The 18,886-nt window shown below is 34.5% G+C and overlaps 2 protein-coding genes across 16 annotated transcripts; both read right to left on the bottom strand.

Moving 5' to 3' along the window:
- Positions 1–1,231: 1,231 nt before the first annotated feature.
- LOC113696048 (uncharacterized) lies at positions 1,232–7,922 on the bottom strand. 5 transcript variants are annotated; one of them, XM_027215372.2, is made up of 9 exons: positions 7,316–7,922; positions 7,081–7,174; positions 4,544–4,986; positions 4,263–4,398; positions 3,248–3,604; positions 2,941–3,032; positions 2,360–2,397; positions 2,173–2,258; positions 1,232–1,806 (listed from the first exon to the last, which is right to left on the bottom strand). In XM_027215372.2, exons 2-9 carry the CDS (start codon positions 7,087–7,089, stop codon positions 1,498–1,500), a joined length of 1,470 nt encoding a protein of 489 aa, XP_027071173.1. In that variant the 5' UTR covers positions 7,090–7,174; positions 7,316–7,922; the 3' UTR covers positions 1,232–1,497. The 5 variants fall into 5 exon arrangements, with proteins under 5 accessions (XP_027071173.1, XP_027071174.1, XP_071911408.1 ...); XM_027215373.2 differs by having other exon boundaries at positions 7,658–7,922; XM_072055307.1 differs by lacking the exons at positions 7,081–7,174; positions 7,316–7,922 and adding an exon at positions 5,397–5,633.
- Positions 7,923–12,923: 5,001 nt separating this feature from the next.
- LOC113696047 (uncharacterized) lies at positions 12,924–17,962 on the bottom strand. 11 transcript variants are annotated; one of them, XM_027215369.2, is made up of 9 exons: positions 17,925–17,962; positions 17,349–17,442; positions 16,195–16,637; positions 15,914–16,049; positions 14,963–15,352; positions 14,689–14,780; positions 14,108–14,145; positions 13,921–14,006; positions 12,924–13,554 (listed from the first exon to the last, which is right to left on the bottom strand). In XM_027215369.2, the coding sequence occupies exons 2-9, from the start codon at positions 17,355–17,357 to the stop codon at positions 13,246–13,248; spliced, it is 1,503 nt and encodes a 500-aa protein (XP_027071170.1). In that variant the 5' UTR covers positions 17,358–17,442; positions 17,925–17,962; the 3' UTR covers positions 12,924–13,245. The 11 variants fall into 11 exon arrangements, with proteins under 11 accessions (XP_027071170.1, XP_071911401.1, XP_071911400.1 ...); XM_072055300.1 differs by having other exon boundaries at positions 16,195–17,095; positions 17,925–17,957; XM_072055299.1 differs by lacking the exon at positions 17,925–17,962 and adding an exon at positions 17,584–17,916 and having other exon boundaries at positions 16,195–17,095.
- Between the last annotated feature and the right edge of the window lie 924 nt (positions 17,963–18,886).

The following is an 18,886-nucleotide window of genomic DNA, read 5'->3' as shown; positions in this document are numbered from 1 at the left end:
TGCATGGGATTAAGTACCACATTCGATGGGAGGTTTACATGGAATTAAGTGCAACGTTCGATGGACTATGTGAGAAAGTGCAAGGGGCTAAGTATCACGTTCAATAAGGAGCCACCTCTATAATCTAAACGACTAAGTGCCACATTAGACAGGGGCTATCTCTAAAATCCGTTTGAGCCATATCTAGAATGCCACATTAGAAGAGATCACATCTAAAACCCGTGCAAATTACTTCTAGAATTCACACACGATGACAGTTTGAATTGACATTGGCTCCTACTATACAAGAAAGTGCAAAAGGCTAAATGTCATGTTTGATGAGGGCCATTAGGCTATACGAGGAAGTGCAAGCGATTAAGTATCACATCCGATTGGAGGCTTACACATGATGACAGTTTGAATTGATATCGACTGACTATACAAGAAGGTACAAGGGGTAAAATACCATGTTCGATAGGGGCCACTCGACTATGCGACGCAGTGCAAATAAGTATCACATTCAATGAAGGGCTTACAAGGGATTAAGTGCCACATTTGATGGACTATGTGGGGAAGTACGAGGGATTAAATACCACATTCGATGGGAAGTCACATCTAAAATCTTAATAACCAAGTGCCACATAAGATGGAGACTACCTCTAAAATTCGTATGACTTATATTTAGAATGCCACATCAGACGAGGTCACCTCTAAAACCCATGCAAATCACCTCTAGAATTTGCACCCGATGACATTTTGAATTGACATCGGTTCGAAGAAGAGAAAAGGAATAGTATATTGATAACTTTAAATTAGTCATTTTGAAAATTAGTCAGTTATCGAGTTCAGTACAAAGTACAAGCCCAATGAATTAAAGCTTCACCATGTTTGCATGAAACTACAGAAGAGATGCGAGACAAAACCACGAGCCATAGGGATTTAGAGCCTCTTAGTCATTTAGACAACGAGCAAACTTATGCATACGTACACCATCCAAGCAATCAAATGCGATGTCTTTAATTTTAGCTAGAAACAGAAGAAATATGGTCCTTGCAACATTTTCAGCAAGACGATTCCTTTCAATAGCAACAACGGCAGCTAACAATATATGCCGTGCAATTATCGCTAAGGAAGCAAATACAGAAGTGCCAAACCAATTTCAGGCACGTTAAGAGATACTGACTCAACAAAAAATCAATCCTGCAGTTCAACATATCATGAAACTTTAATATGCTGAAACGTAAGGAAATAGTGATTTCAAAGGTATAAATTTCATAGCAGAAAGGGCCAAGAACACAAAGTCATTGGCAGCCATCTTCCTACTAAGAACCTTCAAGAGAGGTGCAGAATAGTCATACAATAGTAGGTTATCATTGTTTACACTCAACTACTTGAACAAATGCTAAGATCTCCAATACTTCAAAACATTCCATTAAACAAGAGTAAGAAATACGGGCCCCAGACATAACACCAATACTACCAATACGGAGGAAAAATAAGGGCCACCTCAATAATCGTTCAGATGAGCCTTGTTCCCCTTTTTAAAGTTGCCACAACACAAGCCCATACCTTCCTGTATTGCATGTTTAGCACCCTATTGGCTGAAGGGAGATCCTGGCTATCTCTAAGAAGACCACGTTTGCATGGCAAATCCCACAACCAGTTGCATGCTTTATTCTCCCATGTAGCAGAACCAGAACACCGACCACTGGCTCTCACAGGATGGAATGTATGAAATGATTTTAGAGCAGAAGCTGGTAACCAATGGAAGCAGCTACTTGAAGATGCTACAACTTGCTGATTAGGTGTCCCACAGATTGAAGGCAGCTTATAAAATGAGACAAGCAGCAGAAGTACTTTAGTTGGACCATGTATCCAGTATCAATGTACAAAATCCTATTCAGGTATCATACTACAAGATTTAGATCAGAATAGCATCAGAGATATAGGCAGGAAATTGAATGACAGTATTAGTTTACTTCAGGACATAACAAGTTACCATTTTCTTCAAATTTCTATGATGTTGATTTAAATGAATATTGTAATGGCCTGAATTGTGCTATGGTCTCGAGTTTCAGTGTAATGCAAATGAACCAGCTATATGCAACAAAGGTTATGGTCCAAGAGACTAAGGTAGAGCCAAAAACAACCGGAACTAAAGAATATAGGACGTGATGTACATAACTGACATACTTTTCGATAACCGAAAGCCATCTTATGTGACTCCAAACGTTTGATGCGATTAAGAATGTAAAAGGTGTCTTCTGCACCTGTGTCCCCTGTATTTTGCATCATTACACAAGTTAATGGCAATTCTTGAGCCAATTCACCTTTATAAGTTTAAAAAACATGTTTGCATGAGAAAGTACGAAAGAATCACCTAGAAAAGGTAAATACCACCCATACTCAATTCTTTCCCTGCAAATTTTTGCAGTGTGAGAAGGGCAAGAACTAGTTATAGAGTTAAATAGTAAGACTACGTCAATATGAGCCAATCAAATGCAAACAGCAAACATCATAAATACAAGTGCTGCACTTGGGAATTGGAATTGCACTTAGACTGGATCCTTGGCATAGGAATAGGAATTAAAGCTAAGCAATAAGCTAGAGTTTGACATAAAAATGTCTGAGTTCTAAGCAAGCAACCTGGGCTACATTCAGATATTTTAGTAAGCACAATGCATCTCAATCTAAAACATAACAAGTTGCCGTTGTCTGAGCACCATAACGATAACTATAGTTTTCTACTCTGCGCAATTCCAGTACAAAGTTAAGTGTTTCAGGGGATGATGTTATCACCGAAATGCAGTTGTCAGATCCTTTTACTTCTCATGCTAAATTCTGTCATGTTAAGCTGCAAGGAAAACTCTGTTTGGAATAAGTCCATGTACTGTGGTACAGTATCACTACATACTCAGAGAAAAGGTAGTGGGGGAGGGAAAAAGTCCTTAACACCAAAACCTGCATGTTTCATCAAAAAGTTCAAGCTTCATGGAAAATCCAGCTTTCTCCAAGATCCAGCCAATTTCTTTGGCGCGATATTCCACTCTCACCTATCACAGAAATACAAGTCACATGCATCGAATCTCACATCCAAAATTCAAAAAGTGGAACATAACACCGAATTTGTTGAACAATATAATGACGTCAACACAACCAAAGAAGAGAAGCTTGGAGTACACGTTGTATGCTTCTCTAGTTTAACTATTAGGATTTAGTTTAAACTAGTGACCACCTCAATCCTTGAAGAAGTAAAACTAGTCAATACCTGTTTTCGCACTATCTGAAGATAAGCTGAAAGTTTATCACCAATTCTGTCAAATACTTCAAGTAATAATAGTATTGCCTCCATCTCCACCTTCTTCTTTTTTGCCTCTTGTAGGGACTTCTCATCACCAGAGCCATACAAGGACCTGATTTCTTGTAAATTCAGAAATGCAGCTTCTTTCAAGACAAAATTGCGGATCTTCATACATTCTTCTAAACCTGGCATAACCTTTTCATGAGCCACCAACAACAAGCCTGCTAATTCAACCAGTTTCTGCTCTTTCACATATTTAAAAAACTCAAATTCAACTTCTTTGGTCTTCTGCGCCAGCAATCTCACAACTTCCAGAGCAGCTCTCTGTCCCAGCAACAAAAAAGAAAAAGATGAGATAATTGCTGCAGACATCAATCGTGACACCTATTGAAACTACAACCATAATCTGACTTGAATTCTCAATTACTGTTCTTATTATAACCATGCCTTAACAAATCCCATACAAAAAGTTTCATTTACTGCATATACGCCTCCCACAAAACAGAAGGGAAATCCATACACATGAAATGACAGTCTTGTGCAAATGCACAAACAGGAAAAGAAGAGAAAACGAATGAAACGCAGAACCTTTTCCCCAATTTCAAATTTTGGAACAGAGACAGACCATTTGCTGAAACAAAATGTTATTAATTAATAACAAATATTGAGCACCTTAACACGGATTAACGTTGCAAATTCAGATAGTTGCACCAGAGCCATATGCAAAATTTCTCAGATAAACAGAGCTGGGGGAGGGGAGAAAGGAAACAAGTCACGGGAAAGGCAAATAGAAGGGGAGTATTCAGAACTACTCCAAGGGGATCATAAGTGGCTTTGAGTCTTCATGCGATTTCCAGTACTACAGATATAGCAACAACATGCATCAATATTAAGTTACCTATATAAATTAAACCTTTAAAGAAACCAAAACATATGCTTAACAAAAAAAATGAAAATAACAAAGCCTAATATGAGTACAAACCGAAAACGGACAAAGCAGACGATAAAGTAACTTGAAGACCATCTCAGTTGGTCCCTGTGGTATTGAATTAGCCATCCAGTAGGATGTATCCTCGTCTCCTTTAGAATTTATCCACACAGGCATCAAGCTTGAAGACCTGTGATGTGTGAAAGGGATACAACAAAACCATCCAGTCAAACTAATTTTGTAGATCTTCCATCTGATTTATACTTTACTATCATAAACAGGATCAGAAACACAGCAACTAATGTTGGCATCATCTATGTAGAAGTAAATCATACCTTAACTTCTTCAGAGCAAAATTCAGCGGCAACCAACCTTTTACATCCTTAAAATCCAATCTGACATTTGCTTGATCCGTAATACCAAGAAATAACTCAGTCAGTTTACAGGCCAGACTAGTAGCTGCTTTATGCAATGCAGGAAGTTCCCCACGGTTCTTGTGTGGAACAGCATCAACAGTAAAATCAATTTTTCCTGTCATTTCTCCATTCAGAACAGCATCCACACAATTTATGCAGTCAAAGCGAAACATATGATCCACACACCATCGAGGTATATCATTTTTGTTGGTTATCCCATTTATCAAAGTAACAAATGTTTCTTTCTTATCAAGAGAGACAGCAAAAGTAATTTCTTCTTCTAGGGAAGGATAAAAATTCTTGATATAGTCTTCCATTTCTTCATTCACATATCCTTCTGGGCGCCGAAAAGTGTGTACCCTCTGCTTTAATAGAAAATAATAAGAATCATAGAGAGAGAGAGAACCAACACAGTTACTCTTGGAGTCTAGAAAAAGCACAAACTCAGAGGCAAGGACCATATTTCAACATTCATGATGATCGAAATAGTTGTACAAATAAACAAAACAACATAAGAAATTTCAAGCGAGCAATCTAATTTTCCCAATTTATAAATAAAACCTAAAACTTGGGAGAAGCAACATATGTGGGTGAATCACGTTGAAATATTCATGTGGCCGCAGAAGATCATGCTGTCATGCTATTTCATTCAGATCATCTAAGTGTACACACGGATGATCTTAAGTCACTTAATTTACAGAAATTTGAAGTTAGATAATTTGCCTTAGCCACTTGGCAATACATAAACAAAAACTGTCTAAACTAATCTTGCCTAAGTGCTATAAGTGTATAGAGACTTCAAGCGTCCCAGACTCTATAGGGAGTCTAATCACTTCACCCTGTAGCAAGAAATTGATCAAATTTAGTATTATGACACCAAAGATGGGAGTCAAGAATATAACCCAACTCTAATCATGATGTAACATGAGAAAGGAAGGAAGAAAGGAAAGAAAATGCAATGAGATAAATGACTCAAATACAAGATAAGTGATGTAACAAGAGAAAGAAGATGTCTGCTACCAAGCATGAAATGTGATGTAACATGAAAAAGAATATGTCTGCTACCAAGCATGTAATGTCTGATATCTTGTATTTTAGTCACTTATCTCGTTGCATTTTCTTTCCTTTCTTTCTTCCTTCCTTCCTTCCTTTTTCATGTTACATCATTATTAGAAGATGCATGCTGCTAAGCATGTAATGTCTAATATCTTGTAATTTAGTCACTTTTCTCATGTTACATCATTGTTAGAAGCTGTGTGCGGCTAAGCATAATATCTAATATCTTGTATTTTAGTCACTTGTGGAAGGAAGGAAGGAAGAAAGAAAAGAAAGAAAATGCAACGATACAAGTGACTAAAATACAAGATATTAAATATTACAAGTGACTAAAATACAAGATATTAGATATTACATGCTTAGCAGTACACATCTTCTTTCTTTCTTTAGGACCACGCCGGTGTTTAAATATTTGCATTGTATCTCAAGTTCTCAAAAGGATAGATAGATATCACAGAAGTCGTACTGATAAACCAACATGCTGCATAAGATATCATCTAAAAATTAATTTAAAAAAATAACTATAATCAACAGCAATTTTGTTAGTCTCATGCCTATGTAGTATACAATCATTACTTAGAAGTGTGCCATGGTACAAAATTGGTACCTCAGTACAATAAAATCGATGCTATCTGTTATTTGAGCTCCAAATATCTTGTACCTATATCTCTTTTGGAATTCAAAGCTGAAAATGGTATAATCGTTTTCACAAAAAATAAAAAATAAAATAAAACGATGTCATCAAATTCAATTTTGTTAGACCCTGAATCCTTTTTATCACTTATCTTTCTCAATAGTATCATTTTTATTTCTAATTTGTAGCCCAAAATAATACAAAATTTCACATATTACTACTTCTTTCTCCTTAATTTACATACTAAATGTTCTTTTCGAATCCAGCGCACAAACTGAATTATCATCATAGTGGATTCAAATTATCAAATTCAATTTCGAATTCAATCGGTCAGTATGCACCAATTATGCTCCCCTTTTTTAATTAATAATAATAATTAAATTTACCTCTATTCCAAGAATATTACGGACGCCGACGCAGGTCATGTATACGTCACCTTCATTACAACACTCTTTGACTTTTCCCGTCAGTTGTATCACTAATTCGTTTAAATTTTCGTATGGCACTTTTTTTGTTTCATTTTACCATCATCCGGCAAATGTTCCAGTTCTGTGACTTTGTGATGAAATTTAAAAATTTCAGATATTGACGTGGCCAGTGAGGTCGTTGAACACAAAAAATGGGGCATTAAAAAGAATCACAAGGAGAGGTCGTTGCGTCTTCTTCCTGTTCCTCCGGAAACAACAGGTAAGCAACTTTATATAAGACAAAAATAAAGTTCTAAGATGATGCGATGCAGCAAGGGAGTTATCATACTCATACATACCCCTTCCATTCTGCCTTATCCAAAATCAGCTCAGCTGCCAGAAAAAATTCTCTGATTTTTTGTCCTGCTGGAAAAACCACACGGCTGCAGACGTCTGAGAGAGCATTTGCATAAATCAAATCAATTAAGTGAGACAAAAGTTGATCGCACCAAGGAGAAAAGAAAAAAGATCGTTCGTTTATGTTTTTGTGTCTCTGTCTGCTAAAAAAGATTGCCAAAGGTCTCGACTTGTCACCTTTTCAAACTGGCTCTCTTCTCAGGGCATCCTTATTTTTTGATGCACCGTTCACCCAAAAATTGCATAATAAGAAAAATGCATGACAGATTAGGCATGTACGTGAGTCCATGGTTCAAAGACTCGGCCGAGTCCCAGTAGATCCGGCTGAGTCGTCACCGGAGATAGTAGACCCGGTGCGAATTCGTTCAGACTCGGAAGATTCGGGCTGAGTAGACTCCCGGACCCAAAAGAGCATCCGAGTCAACCCGTACTGACTCATCAGATATCCATGAACGACTCGGAGACTTTTAGGGTATGAACAAATTTTAATATATTGATGCAAAAAAAAAAAAAACCTACCCGCATACAATTTATGAGAAATTGCAGACAGAGATAACAAATCAATCTTTAACCCAAAATTCTCTCTTTCATAACTCTTCACTAAACAGCAAGTGGGTGGCAGAGATTCAAGAAAAGGAGAAGGAAAAATGAAAGGGCGTAGAAGACGAGGAGGCTGGCATGTAAAATTTTGGGGAGGAGAGGACAACGGAAGGATGAAAGGCAAACTCAAGGGAGGAGGTGGCTACGGTAGGTCAAAGGTTAGTGCGGTCCCTTGCTTGCCCTGACAAGATTATTTCCAAGGGATAATTTCAGAACCTTCCCCGAGATTACTAACAATTTTACCTAATACCCTTAAAATTTTTAGAATTATACTTACTTCCCTTAGTCCTATAAAATGACCATAATAATTTTAATATATTACTAATATTTTTTATGCAATTAAACACTCATAATCTTATGCATATGAATGCATTTTATATAATTAGATATTTAATACAAATAAAAATAAGATTCACTCGTGGAATAACTAATTTTGTCCTAAACACAATTTTAATATATTACAAATTAATTTAAAATTTGTTTAAGGATTTGGAGATGAATAGAATAAGATATAGATTGAAGTTTAAAAAGAATGGAACTAGTGTTGGTACCCTAATATTTCAGAAATAATGTGTAATACTAATGCATTTTTTAACTTAAATTGGAATTTTAGAATTTAGGGATTAATGGTGGTGGTGGTCATGATAATAATTGTATTAATTTGAGATGCGAAAATATGACAAGGTTAAAATAATAGAGATGGATGTTGAAGGCGAGCATGTGATTTTTTGCATGTTCTTCTAAATTTTTTAAAAAGGTAAAATGAACTTCCCCGATTTCATAAGGATATTTTGGGTTATTCATTCAAAATTTTAACCATTGAATAGTATTTATTATCAAAACGATAAATTTAAAAGAGGTACGTATAATTTTTAAAATCTTAAGAACACTAGGTGAAATTATAAAAAACCTTAGGAAGTTTTCTGAAATTATCCCAATTTCCAATCTGTTTGAACGCGATTCTGGTTTGAAGCGGTGCAAAACATAAGAGCTGAGCAAAGTACGTAAAAGCTGTGCAAAGTACAAAAAACGACAAACGATGATTTCATCAACCTCCCTTTGAGGTTTAACATGTAGCACTTGGTACCCTACTTTGAAAAATCCGTCCCTACTTTATATTTTTTTTTCCGACTTTTGCAATCCACTTCAAAATATAATATTAAAAAAATTCATTTTAAAATGTAGAATATAATCTCGTTCTAAATTTACTCTTTACTTATGGACTCTTAATTATCATAATAGATTAATTTTATTTCTTGATTTTAGTAAAGTTGGTCAATATGATTCTTTAATTGAAATTTAAAAGTTGATAAAGAAGTCAAAAGATCCTTTAATAGTTTTTCACATCATTAGTTTGGACAAGAAACATTAAGATACTTAAAAAATTACAAATAATTTATAATACTTGTAAAAATAATTTGAAATATTTTATAATAATGAAACTAACTTTTTGTACCAACTTGAAAGCATCACAACAAGTTTATATATAATTTTCAACATTTTTTTATTTTCAAACCATTGATTGGGACAAAGAACTAAAAAATTCAGAAAAAGAAAGCAATTTATAAAAGTCTTTAAATTAACTTAGTACACATTACAATAAACAAAATAATACTTTTATCACTTGCAAAAACTTCAAATAAATTTTGAAATATTAACTTTTTGTATTTCAAAAGTGCACTATATTTGATCCCATTAGAATCAAACCTTCAAGCTTTTGGATTTTGTGTTTAAATTATTATTAATATACTCAAGTGTTTAAATTATTATATATGTTAGGAAGTAGTACTATTCTTTTATTTGTCCTTTTTCAATCACCATGTATTTGAAGTTTTAGTCTAATGCCCTTTCCTTCTTTATTTTTATATATTAATAAGACGTATAATTGACAAAAAAAAGTTTTTGCACTAAAGAATATGGTAACAAAAAGGCAAATCTAAAATGAGATTATGTTCTCTTTTTCCTAAATGAGTATTTTAATATTATAGTTTGAAATAGATTTTCAATGTTACAAAAAAAACTTAAAATAATGGAGGTAAATAAGATTTTTCAAAAATTGAGAGTGCCAAGTAATACTGTTGGAAACATCTGGTGATGTTTCTAAATTTACTAAAATAAAACTATATGTCTCCAATAAAAATACTAAAATAATTACAAGAAAAATACAATTTAATTTTAGGGTAAAATATCTTAACGACCCTCAAACAATATAGTTAGTAAACTTATAAGCTTTTAAACTATTAAGTGCATACTTTTGCCCATTAACCTTATAAAATGGTATAATCTTCAATTCCTCACATTTTTCGCTAGAGATAATTTTAGAAAATTTCCTTGAGGTTAATGATAATATCACTTGGTATACTTAAAGTTTCAGAACAATCACTTGACTCCTATATCAATGAGATGGGACCGTTGATCACTAGCATAGTACACAAATTGACAAATTTATCTTCATTGCTTCAACAATTTTTAGGCAAACATTATGGAAGAGGAAATTGTTAGGCAAAATATGTAAATCTTATATTTATGATCAAGTTGGAAGAAAATTCGATATAAGATAACACAAAAGAGTAGAATTTGAAATCATTTTAAGAATGTTTTAATAATACAAGGGTGAGATTATTATAAACGATATAGTTTTTATGGAAAAAAACCTCCCATAAAAACTATACCGTTTATGGGAGGTTAATGATATTTTGAAACTTTAAGGATTCCAAGCGATATTAACATGCACTTTAGTGGAGGTTTCTAAAATTATCTCTAGCAAACCGGGTGCAAAATATACCCTTTACAAAACAACAGTATATACTTAATAGTTGAAGGATTAAAAGTTGACTAATTTATTCGTTTGTGAGTCAACCTGATTTTTTATCCTTAATTTTAACAACAAAATTTTGTGTCAAAACATTCAAATTTTCACGATATATGCAAGATAGACATATTGCCACATTTGTATCTTACCTTCATTTATTGATGGCATAATTTGTGGAGAAATGTTTTAATAATAGCAAAATTCAAAATTACAAGAAGTGAAATATACTGGACATCGCTAGAAAAGGGTGATACGAGAAACTTGGATAAGTAAGATGTATATATTGCAATTTAAAAATGCTTTCACAACCTTGTTTGATGTCTCTTTTGATATATATAGGCCAGAATTTTTGGGATAGTTTCATTCTTGAAAACATGGAACATGCAAGAGGTTGAGAAAAAGAATGTATCTTTTAAGTCAATTTACTAGAATTTCAGTTTTTAATCCAAATAGTCACTATTAACAGAAGAAAAGGAGATATTACTACTATTTATGCGATTCCAACCTATCATCCGGTTGACACCAGTCAATTGGAGAATGTTACCTGATTGAACTCAGACCAGCTTGACTTGGGCTGCAGTATATTGTCAAGAGCCATACCGAGTATTGCTGTCCCAAGATGTATATCATATATATAAAGTTTGGTATTTAAATTTAAATTGAAATGAGGTGACAAGTATTTAATCCCGTCAATGTATACAATGATCATGCAGGAAAGATTAATTTTTCTGTTTTATGTTATAATTTTCTATTTTTCTTTTTGGGTTTATTAAATTTCATGTGAATATTAAGTTGACTTAACCAAGTGATCTACCAATTATATTCCTGAAATTTATAATCGAGTTGTTGAGTGGTTAAATTCAGATTGAAAATTGATTTCAAGGATATAATAGTTTCAATTTTTAAATGTCAAGAACAAATTTGTTTTATTTTAAAAGTGAGAGACAAAAAGAATATTTTTGTATAATTTGAGGAATGAAACTGATCATTTTTCCTATATTTTAATCATCATTGTAGCTAGTGCTACAGTTGCTTCAACTGCATAAATTAGATCAAGATGAGCAAACAAATTTAGTAGCAAAATAGGCAAAAATACAAAAATTAAAGAGAATCTTCTAGCAAAATATGTCAAATTATAACCTTAAGGCATTTTGAAACCTCCAACAGAACTTCTACTTTTATTTAGTAGCTAATTAAAATAACGCCCAAAATGTTGCCCATTTGGTATGGCCATTTAGTTAATTGTTGTCTACATTTTTTTACTTCAAAAGTTATTTTTTGTTGGATAGATTTTGCTAAACAATAACAATTGTTTAGATTGAACGGGGTAACATCATTAATTATCATCTTTAATGTGCATCCCTTCTCTTATCAAACATATAAGGGAGGTAAGAGAAAATTTTACAAACCTCAAGAATGTGAAGAAATATTATGACAAATCTCGAGAAAGCTGTCGAATATTTTCCCAATTAATTACTTGCCCCCCAAAACTTACTAGTTTTTACATTTTACCCTTGCCCCACTAAAGTTTGAAAAAACGTTATTTGTAAATAGTGACATAAATAAGCGTAATAAGTGTAAGACTTCAATGTTCAACCCTATATAATATATGGTTAAAGGGTTTACAATTGTTTCACGATTGGGAGTTAAGCTTGATTAACTTTAAAGTCAACATTCACCAAATTTTCCAATTAGAAAGGACGATTCTTTTTGTCTTTTTTTTTTTCTCGTTACAGAAAAAACAAGAAGAAGAGAAGGAGAATAAAGATACAAACCATACCTAGGTGGGAGAAGCAAGAAAATTGGCCTGCGACAGAATATAAATGGCCAAGTATCTGTTTGATCTTTATATGTTGGATTTTATACGAACACAGAAAAAGATGGGAAAACTTTTTGGTAATTAAGTAAAAACGGGCCACAGTTTAGGATATAGAGATCAAATTTGACATGGTACTAACTCCTAATTCTGTTGATGCAGAAAAACAGACAAATCTTTAAGAAGATTGAAAAGGCATACTTATCGTCTTATCGATTGCAGTACAAAGTACAAGCCCAATGAATTAAAGTTTCACCATATTTGCATGAAACTATAGAAGAGATGCGAGACAAAACCACAAGCCATAGGGATTTAGAGCCTCTTAGTCATTTAGACAACGAGCAAACTTATGCATACGTACACCATCCAAGCAATCAAATGCGATGTCTTTAATTTTAGCGAGAAACAGAAGAAATATGGTCCTTGCAGCATTTTCAGCAAGACGTTTCCTTTCAATAGCAACAACGGCCAGCTAACAACATATGCCGTGCAATTATCGCTAAGGAAGCAAATACAGAAGTGCCAAACCAATTTCAGGCACGTTAAGAGATACTGACTGAACAAAAAACCAAACCTGCAGTTGAACATATCATGAAACTTGAATATGTGTGATTTCAAGGGTATAAATTTCATAGCAGAAAGGGCCAAGAACACAGAGTCATTGGCAGCCATCTTCCTACTAATAACCTTCAAGAGAGGTGCATGCAGAATAGTCATACAATAGTACGGTGTCATTGTTTACACTGAACTACTTGAACAAATGCTAAGATCTCCAATACTTCAAAACATTCCATTAAACAAGCGTAAGAAATACGGGCCCCAGGTATAACACCAATACTACCAATACGGAGGAAAAATAAGGGCCACCTCAATAATCGTTCAGATGAGCCTTGTTCCCCTTTTTAAAGTTGCCACAACACAAGCCCATACCTTCCTGTATTGCATGTTTAGCACCCTATTGGCTGAAGGGAGATCCTGGCTATCTCTAAGAAGACCACGTTTGCATGGCAAATCCCACAACCAGTTGCATGCTTTATTCTCCCATGTAGCAGAACCAGAACACCGACCACTGGCCCTCACAGGATGGAATGTATGAAATGATTTTAGAGCAGAAGCTGAAGACCATTGGGAGGAGCTACTTGAAGATGCTACAACTTGCTGAATAGGCGTCCCACAGATTGAAGGCAGCTTATAAAATGAGACAAGCAGCAGAAGTACTTTAGTTGGACCATGTATCCAGTATCAATGTACAAAATCCTATTCATGTATCATACTACAAGATTTAGATCAGAATAGCATCAGATATATAGGCAGGAAATTGAATGACAGTATTAGTTTACTACAGGACATAACAAGTTACCATTTTCTTCAAATTTCTATGATGTTGATTTAAATGAATATTGTAATGGCCTGAATTGTGCTATGGTCTCGAGTTTCAGTGTAATGCAAATGAACAAGCTATATGCAACAAAGGTTATGGTCCAAGAGACTAAGGTAGAGCCAAAAACAACCGGAACTAAAGAATATAGGACGTGATGTACATAACTGACATACTTTTCGATAACCCAAAGCCATCTTATGTGACTCCAAACGTTTGATGCGATTAAGAATGTAAAAGGTGTCTTCTGCACCTGTGTCCCCTGTATTTTGCATCATTACACAAGTTAATGGCAATTCTTGAGCCAATTCACCTTTATAAGTTTAAGAAACATGTTTGCATGAGTAGGTACAAAAGAATCACCTAGAAAGGGTAAATACCACTCATGCCGAATTATTCCCCTGCAAATTTTTGCAGTGTGAGAAGGGCAAGAACAAGTTATAGAGCTAAATAGTAAGACTAAGTCAATATGAGCAAATCAAATGCAAACAGCAAACATCATAAATGCAAGTGCTGGACTTGGGAATTGGAATTGCACTTAGACTGGATCCTTGGCATAGTAATAGGAATTAAAGCCAAGCAATAAGCTAGAGTTTGACATAAAAATGTCTGAGTTCTAAGCAAGCAACCTGGGCTACATTCAGATATTTTAGTAAGCACAATGCATCTCAATCTAAAACATAACAAGTTGCCGTTGTCTGAGCACCATAACGATAACTATAGTTTTCTACTCTGCGCAATTCCAGTACAAAGTTAAGTGTTTCAGGGGATGATGTTATCACCGAAATGCAGTTGTCAGATCCTTTTACTTCTCATGCTAAATTCTGTCATGTTAAGCTGCAAGGAAAACTCTGTTTGGAATAAGTCCATGTACTGTGGTACAGTATCACTAGATAGTCAGAGAAAAGGGAGTGGAGGAGGGAAAAAGTCCTTGACACCAAAACCTGCTTGTTTCATCAAAAAGTTCAAGCTTCACGGAAAATCCAGCTTTCTCCAAGATCCAGCCAATTTCTTTGGCGTGATATTCCTCTCCCACCTATCACAGAAATACAATTCACATGCATCAAATCTCACATCCAAAATTCAAAAAGTGGAACATAACACCGAATTTGTTGAACAATATAATGACATCAACACAACCAAAGAAGAGAAGCTTGGAGTACACATTGTATGCTTCTCTAGTTTAACTATTAGGATTTAGTTTAAACTAGTGACCACCTCAATCCTTGAAGAGGTAAAACTAGTCAATACCAGTTTTCGCACTATCTGAACATAAGCCGAAAGTTTATCACCAATTCTGTCAAATACTTCAAGTAATAATAGTATTGCCTCCATCTCCACCTTCTTCTTTTTCACCTCTTGTAGGGACTTCTCATCACCAGAGCCATACAAGGACCTGATTTCTTGTAAATTCAGAAATGCAGCTTCTTTCAAGACAAAATTGCGGATCTTCATACGTTCTTCTAAACCAGGCATAACCTTTTCATGAGCCACCAACAACAAGCCTGCTAATTCAACCAGTTTCTGCTCTTTCACATATTTAAAAAATTCAAATTCAACTTCTTTGGTCTTCTGCGCCAGCAATCTCACAACTTCCAGAGCAGATCTCTGTCCCAGCAACAAAAAAAAAAGATGAGATAATTGCTGCAGACATCAATCGTGACACCTATTGAAACTACAACCATAATCTGACTTGAATTCTCAATTACTGTTCTTATTATAACCATGCCTTAACAAATCCCATACAAAAAGTTTCATTTACTGCATATACGCCTCCCACAAAACAGAAGGGAAATCCATACACTTGGAATGACAGTCTTGTGCAAATGCACAAACAGGAAAAGAAGAGAAAACGTTGCAAATTCAGGTTAACGTTGCAAATTCAGATAGTTGCACAAGAGCCATATGCAAAATTTCTCAAATAAACAGAGCTGGGGGAGGGGAGAAAGGAAGAGAGTCACGGGAAAGGCAAATAGAAGGGGAGTATTCAGAACTACTCCAGGGGGATCATAAGTGGCTTTGAGTCTTCATGCGATTTCCAGGACTACAGATATAGCAGCAAAATGCATCAATATTAAGTTACCTATATAAATTAAACCTTTAAAGAAACCAAAACATATGCTTAACAAAAAAAAAATGAAAATAACAAAGCCTAATATGAGTACAAACCGAAAACGGCCAAAGCAGATAATAAAGTAACTTGAAGACCATCTCAGTTGGTCCCTGTGGTATTGGATTAGCCATCCAGTAGGATTTATGCTTGTCTCCTTTAGAATTTATCCACACAGGCATCGAGCTTGGAGACCTGTGATGTGTGAAAGGGATACAACAAAACCATCCAGTCAAACTAATTTTGAAGATCTTCCATCCGATTTATACTTTACTATCATAAACAGGATCAGAAACACGGCAACTAATGTTGGCATCATCCATTTAGAAGTAAATCATACCTTAAATTCTCAAGAGCAAAATTCAGCGGCAACCACCCTTTTACATCCTTAAAATCCAATCTGACATTTGCTTGATCCGTAATACCAAGAAATAACTCAGTCAGTCTACAGGCCTGACTAGTAGCTGCTTTATGCAATGCAGGAAGTTCCCCATGGTTGTTGTGTGGAACAGCATCAACAGTAAAATCAATTTTTCCTGTCATTTCTCCATTCAGAACAGCATCCATACAATTTATGGAGTCAAAAAGAAACATACGATCCACACACCATCGAGGTATATCATTTTTGTAGGTTATCCCATTTATCCAAGTAACAAATGTTTCTTTCTTATCATGTGAGACAGCAAAAGTAATTTCATCTTCTAGGGAAGGATAACCATTCTTGATATAGTCTTCCATTTCTTCATCCACATATCCTTCTGGAGGCCGAAAAGTGTGTACCCTCTGCTTTAATAGAAAATAATAAGAATCATAGAGAGAGAGAGAACCAACACAGTTACTCTTGGAGTCTAGAGAAAGCACAAACTCAGAGGCAAGGACCATATTTCAACATTCATGATGATTAAAATAGTTGTACAAATAAACAAAACAACACAAGAAATTTCAAGCGAGCAATCTACTTTTCCCAATTTATAAATAAAACCTAAAACTTGGGAGAAGCAACATATCTGGGTGAATGACGTTGAAATATTCATGTGGCCGCAGAAGATCATGCTGTCATGCTATTTCATTCAGATCATCAAAATGTACACACGGATGATCTTAAGTCACTTAATTTACAGAAATTTGAAGTTAGATAGCCACTTGACAATACATAAACAAAAACTGTCTAAACTAATCTTGCCTAAGTGTATAGAGACTTCAAGCGTCCTAGACTCTATACGCAGTCTAATCACTTCACCCTGTAGCAAGAAATTGATCAAATTTAGTATTATGACATTAAAAATACCAAAGATGGGAGTCAAGAATATAATTTGACTCTAATCATGATGTAACATGAGAAAGGAAGGAAGAAAGGAAAGAAAATGCAACGAGATAAGTGACTAAGATACAAGATATCAGACATTACATGCTTGGTAAGCAACTTTATATAAGACAAAAATAAAGTTCTAAGATGATGCGATGCAGCAAGGGAGTTATCATACTCATACATACCCCTTCCATTCTGCCTTATCCAAAATCAGCTCAGCTGCCAGAAAAAATTCTCTGATTTTTTGTCCTGCTGGAAAAACCACACGGCTGCAGACGTCTGAGAGAGCATTTGCATAAATCAAATCAATTAAGTGAGACAAAAGTTGATCGCACCAAGGAGAAAAGAAAAAAGATCGTTCGTTTATGTTTTTGTGTCTCTGTCTGCTAAAAAAGATTGCCAAAGGTCTCGACTTGTCACCTTTTCAAACTGGCTCTCTTCTCAGGGCATCCTTATTTTTTGATGCACCGTTCACCCAAAAATTGCATAATAAGAAAAATGCATGACAGATTAGGCATGTACGTGAGTCCATGGTTCAAAGACTCGGCCGAGTCCCAGTAGATCCGGCTGAGTCGTCACCGGAGATAGTAGACCCGGTGCGAATTCGTTCAGACTCGGAAGATTCGGGCTGAGTAGACTCCCGGACCCAAAAGAGCATCCGAGTCAACCCGTACTGACTCATCAGATATCCATGAACGACTCGGAGACTTTTAGGGTATGAACAAATTTTAATATATTGATGCAAAAAAAAAAAAACCTACCCGCATACAATTTATGAGAAATTGCAGACAGAGTTCTTATTTATTTCAATGTTGTTAAAAAATTGAAACTATGAGTTAGGATTTAAGATTATGAACTTGCAAACAAATCATGTGCTAAGTTGATTGAATTTTGTTGAAAAAATATGAGATATTATTCTGTTAGAATAATATTTTATAGAAAAATAAAATTATTTTAACTCATTATTGATATTTTGGATTTCAGATATTACCGAATTTATCGATTCTTTGATCTAATTTACCAAACAAAAGATTGGACGGTAATTGGATATTGATTTTAAAAAACCAATTCCCAAAATTTTTTTTACTAGATCGCCAATTACCTGAACACTCTTACCTTCAACCCTTACCATTTTATTGGTGATGGATATACTGAGTTTATTTGGACAACAAGAATTTGGAATAAAAATTTCAGATTTTGTTTTGCTTGTATCGTACACACAATTCCCAATCACCTTTTTATCTCACATACATCACATCACAAAAAGTGCTACAGTAACTGGATCAAATAAATCATCCAAATAAATTTTTATCCAAACAAACAGACTATTTTTTTCATGCACTATTTGTTTTAAAGGTTCATTTGGTTCACAAACTGGAAAGAATGAAATGACTCGTTATCGGATTATTAATCTTGGGTTGAATCATTTTGGGATTAATAATACAAGTTATCCAGTGTTTGGTTGTTTTAGATTGGATAGGATATATTAGGAATAATCATATATTGTGTTTGGTTGGAGATTGGATGAGATATAATTATTATTTTAATGACCAAAATACCCCTTAAATCAAATTCTTTTATTAAAATATAATAATTTGAAACTTTAGAATTATAAAGCAAATAATTATTTGAAACTTTAGAATTATTTGAAACTAGTTTTGTACCCGTTCATTGAACGGGAATCGTCGAAAAATAATAAACTTTAGTCAATTTATAAAAATGT

Source organism: Coffea arabica, chromosome 6e (genome assembly GCF_036785885.1).
Source record: "Coffea arabica cultivar ET-39 chromosome 6e, Coffea Arabica ET-39 HiFi, whole genome shotgun sequence".
NCBI lineage: Eukaryota > Viridiplantae > Streptophyta > Magnoliopsida > Gentianales > Rubiaceae > Coffea > Coffea arabica.
This window is presented reverse-complemented; position numbering and strand designations above follow the sequence as displayed.

What these genes read in the sequence shown, in the direction of transcription:
- LOC113696048 (XM_072055306.1), bottom strand. Translation starts at nt 5,085, where the DNA reads ATGGTCCTTGCCTCTGAGTTTGTGCTTTTTCTAGACTCCAAGAGTAAC. An exon ending in CTTTTTGATGAAACATGCAG is followed by an intron (nt 2,398 to 2,940) that starts GTTTTGGTGTTA and finishes AAAAATTTGCAG; the next exon opens with GGAAAGAATTGAGTATGGGT. An exon ending in GTGGTATTTACCTTTTCTAG is followed by an intron (nt 2,259 to 2,359) that starts GTGATTCTTTCG and finishes TGCAAAATACAG; the next exon opens with GGGACACAGGTGCAGAAGAC.
- LOC113696047 (XM_072055300.1), bottom strand. Translation starts at nt 16,736, where the DNA reads ATGGTCCTTGCCTCTGAGTTTGTGCTTTCTCTAGACTCCAAGAGTAAC. An exon ending in TTTGCTCTTGAGAATTTAAG is followed by an intron (nt 16,050 to 16,194) that starts GTATGATTTACT and finishes CACACATCACAG; the next exon opens with GTCTCCAAGCTCGATGCCTG. An exon ending in CTTTTTGATGAAACAAGCAG is followed by an intron (nt 14,146 to 14,688) that starts GTTTTGGTGTCA and finishes AAAAATTTGCAG; the next exon opens with GGGAATAATTCGGCATGAGT.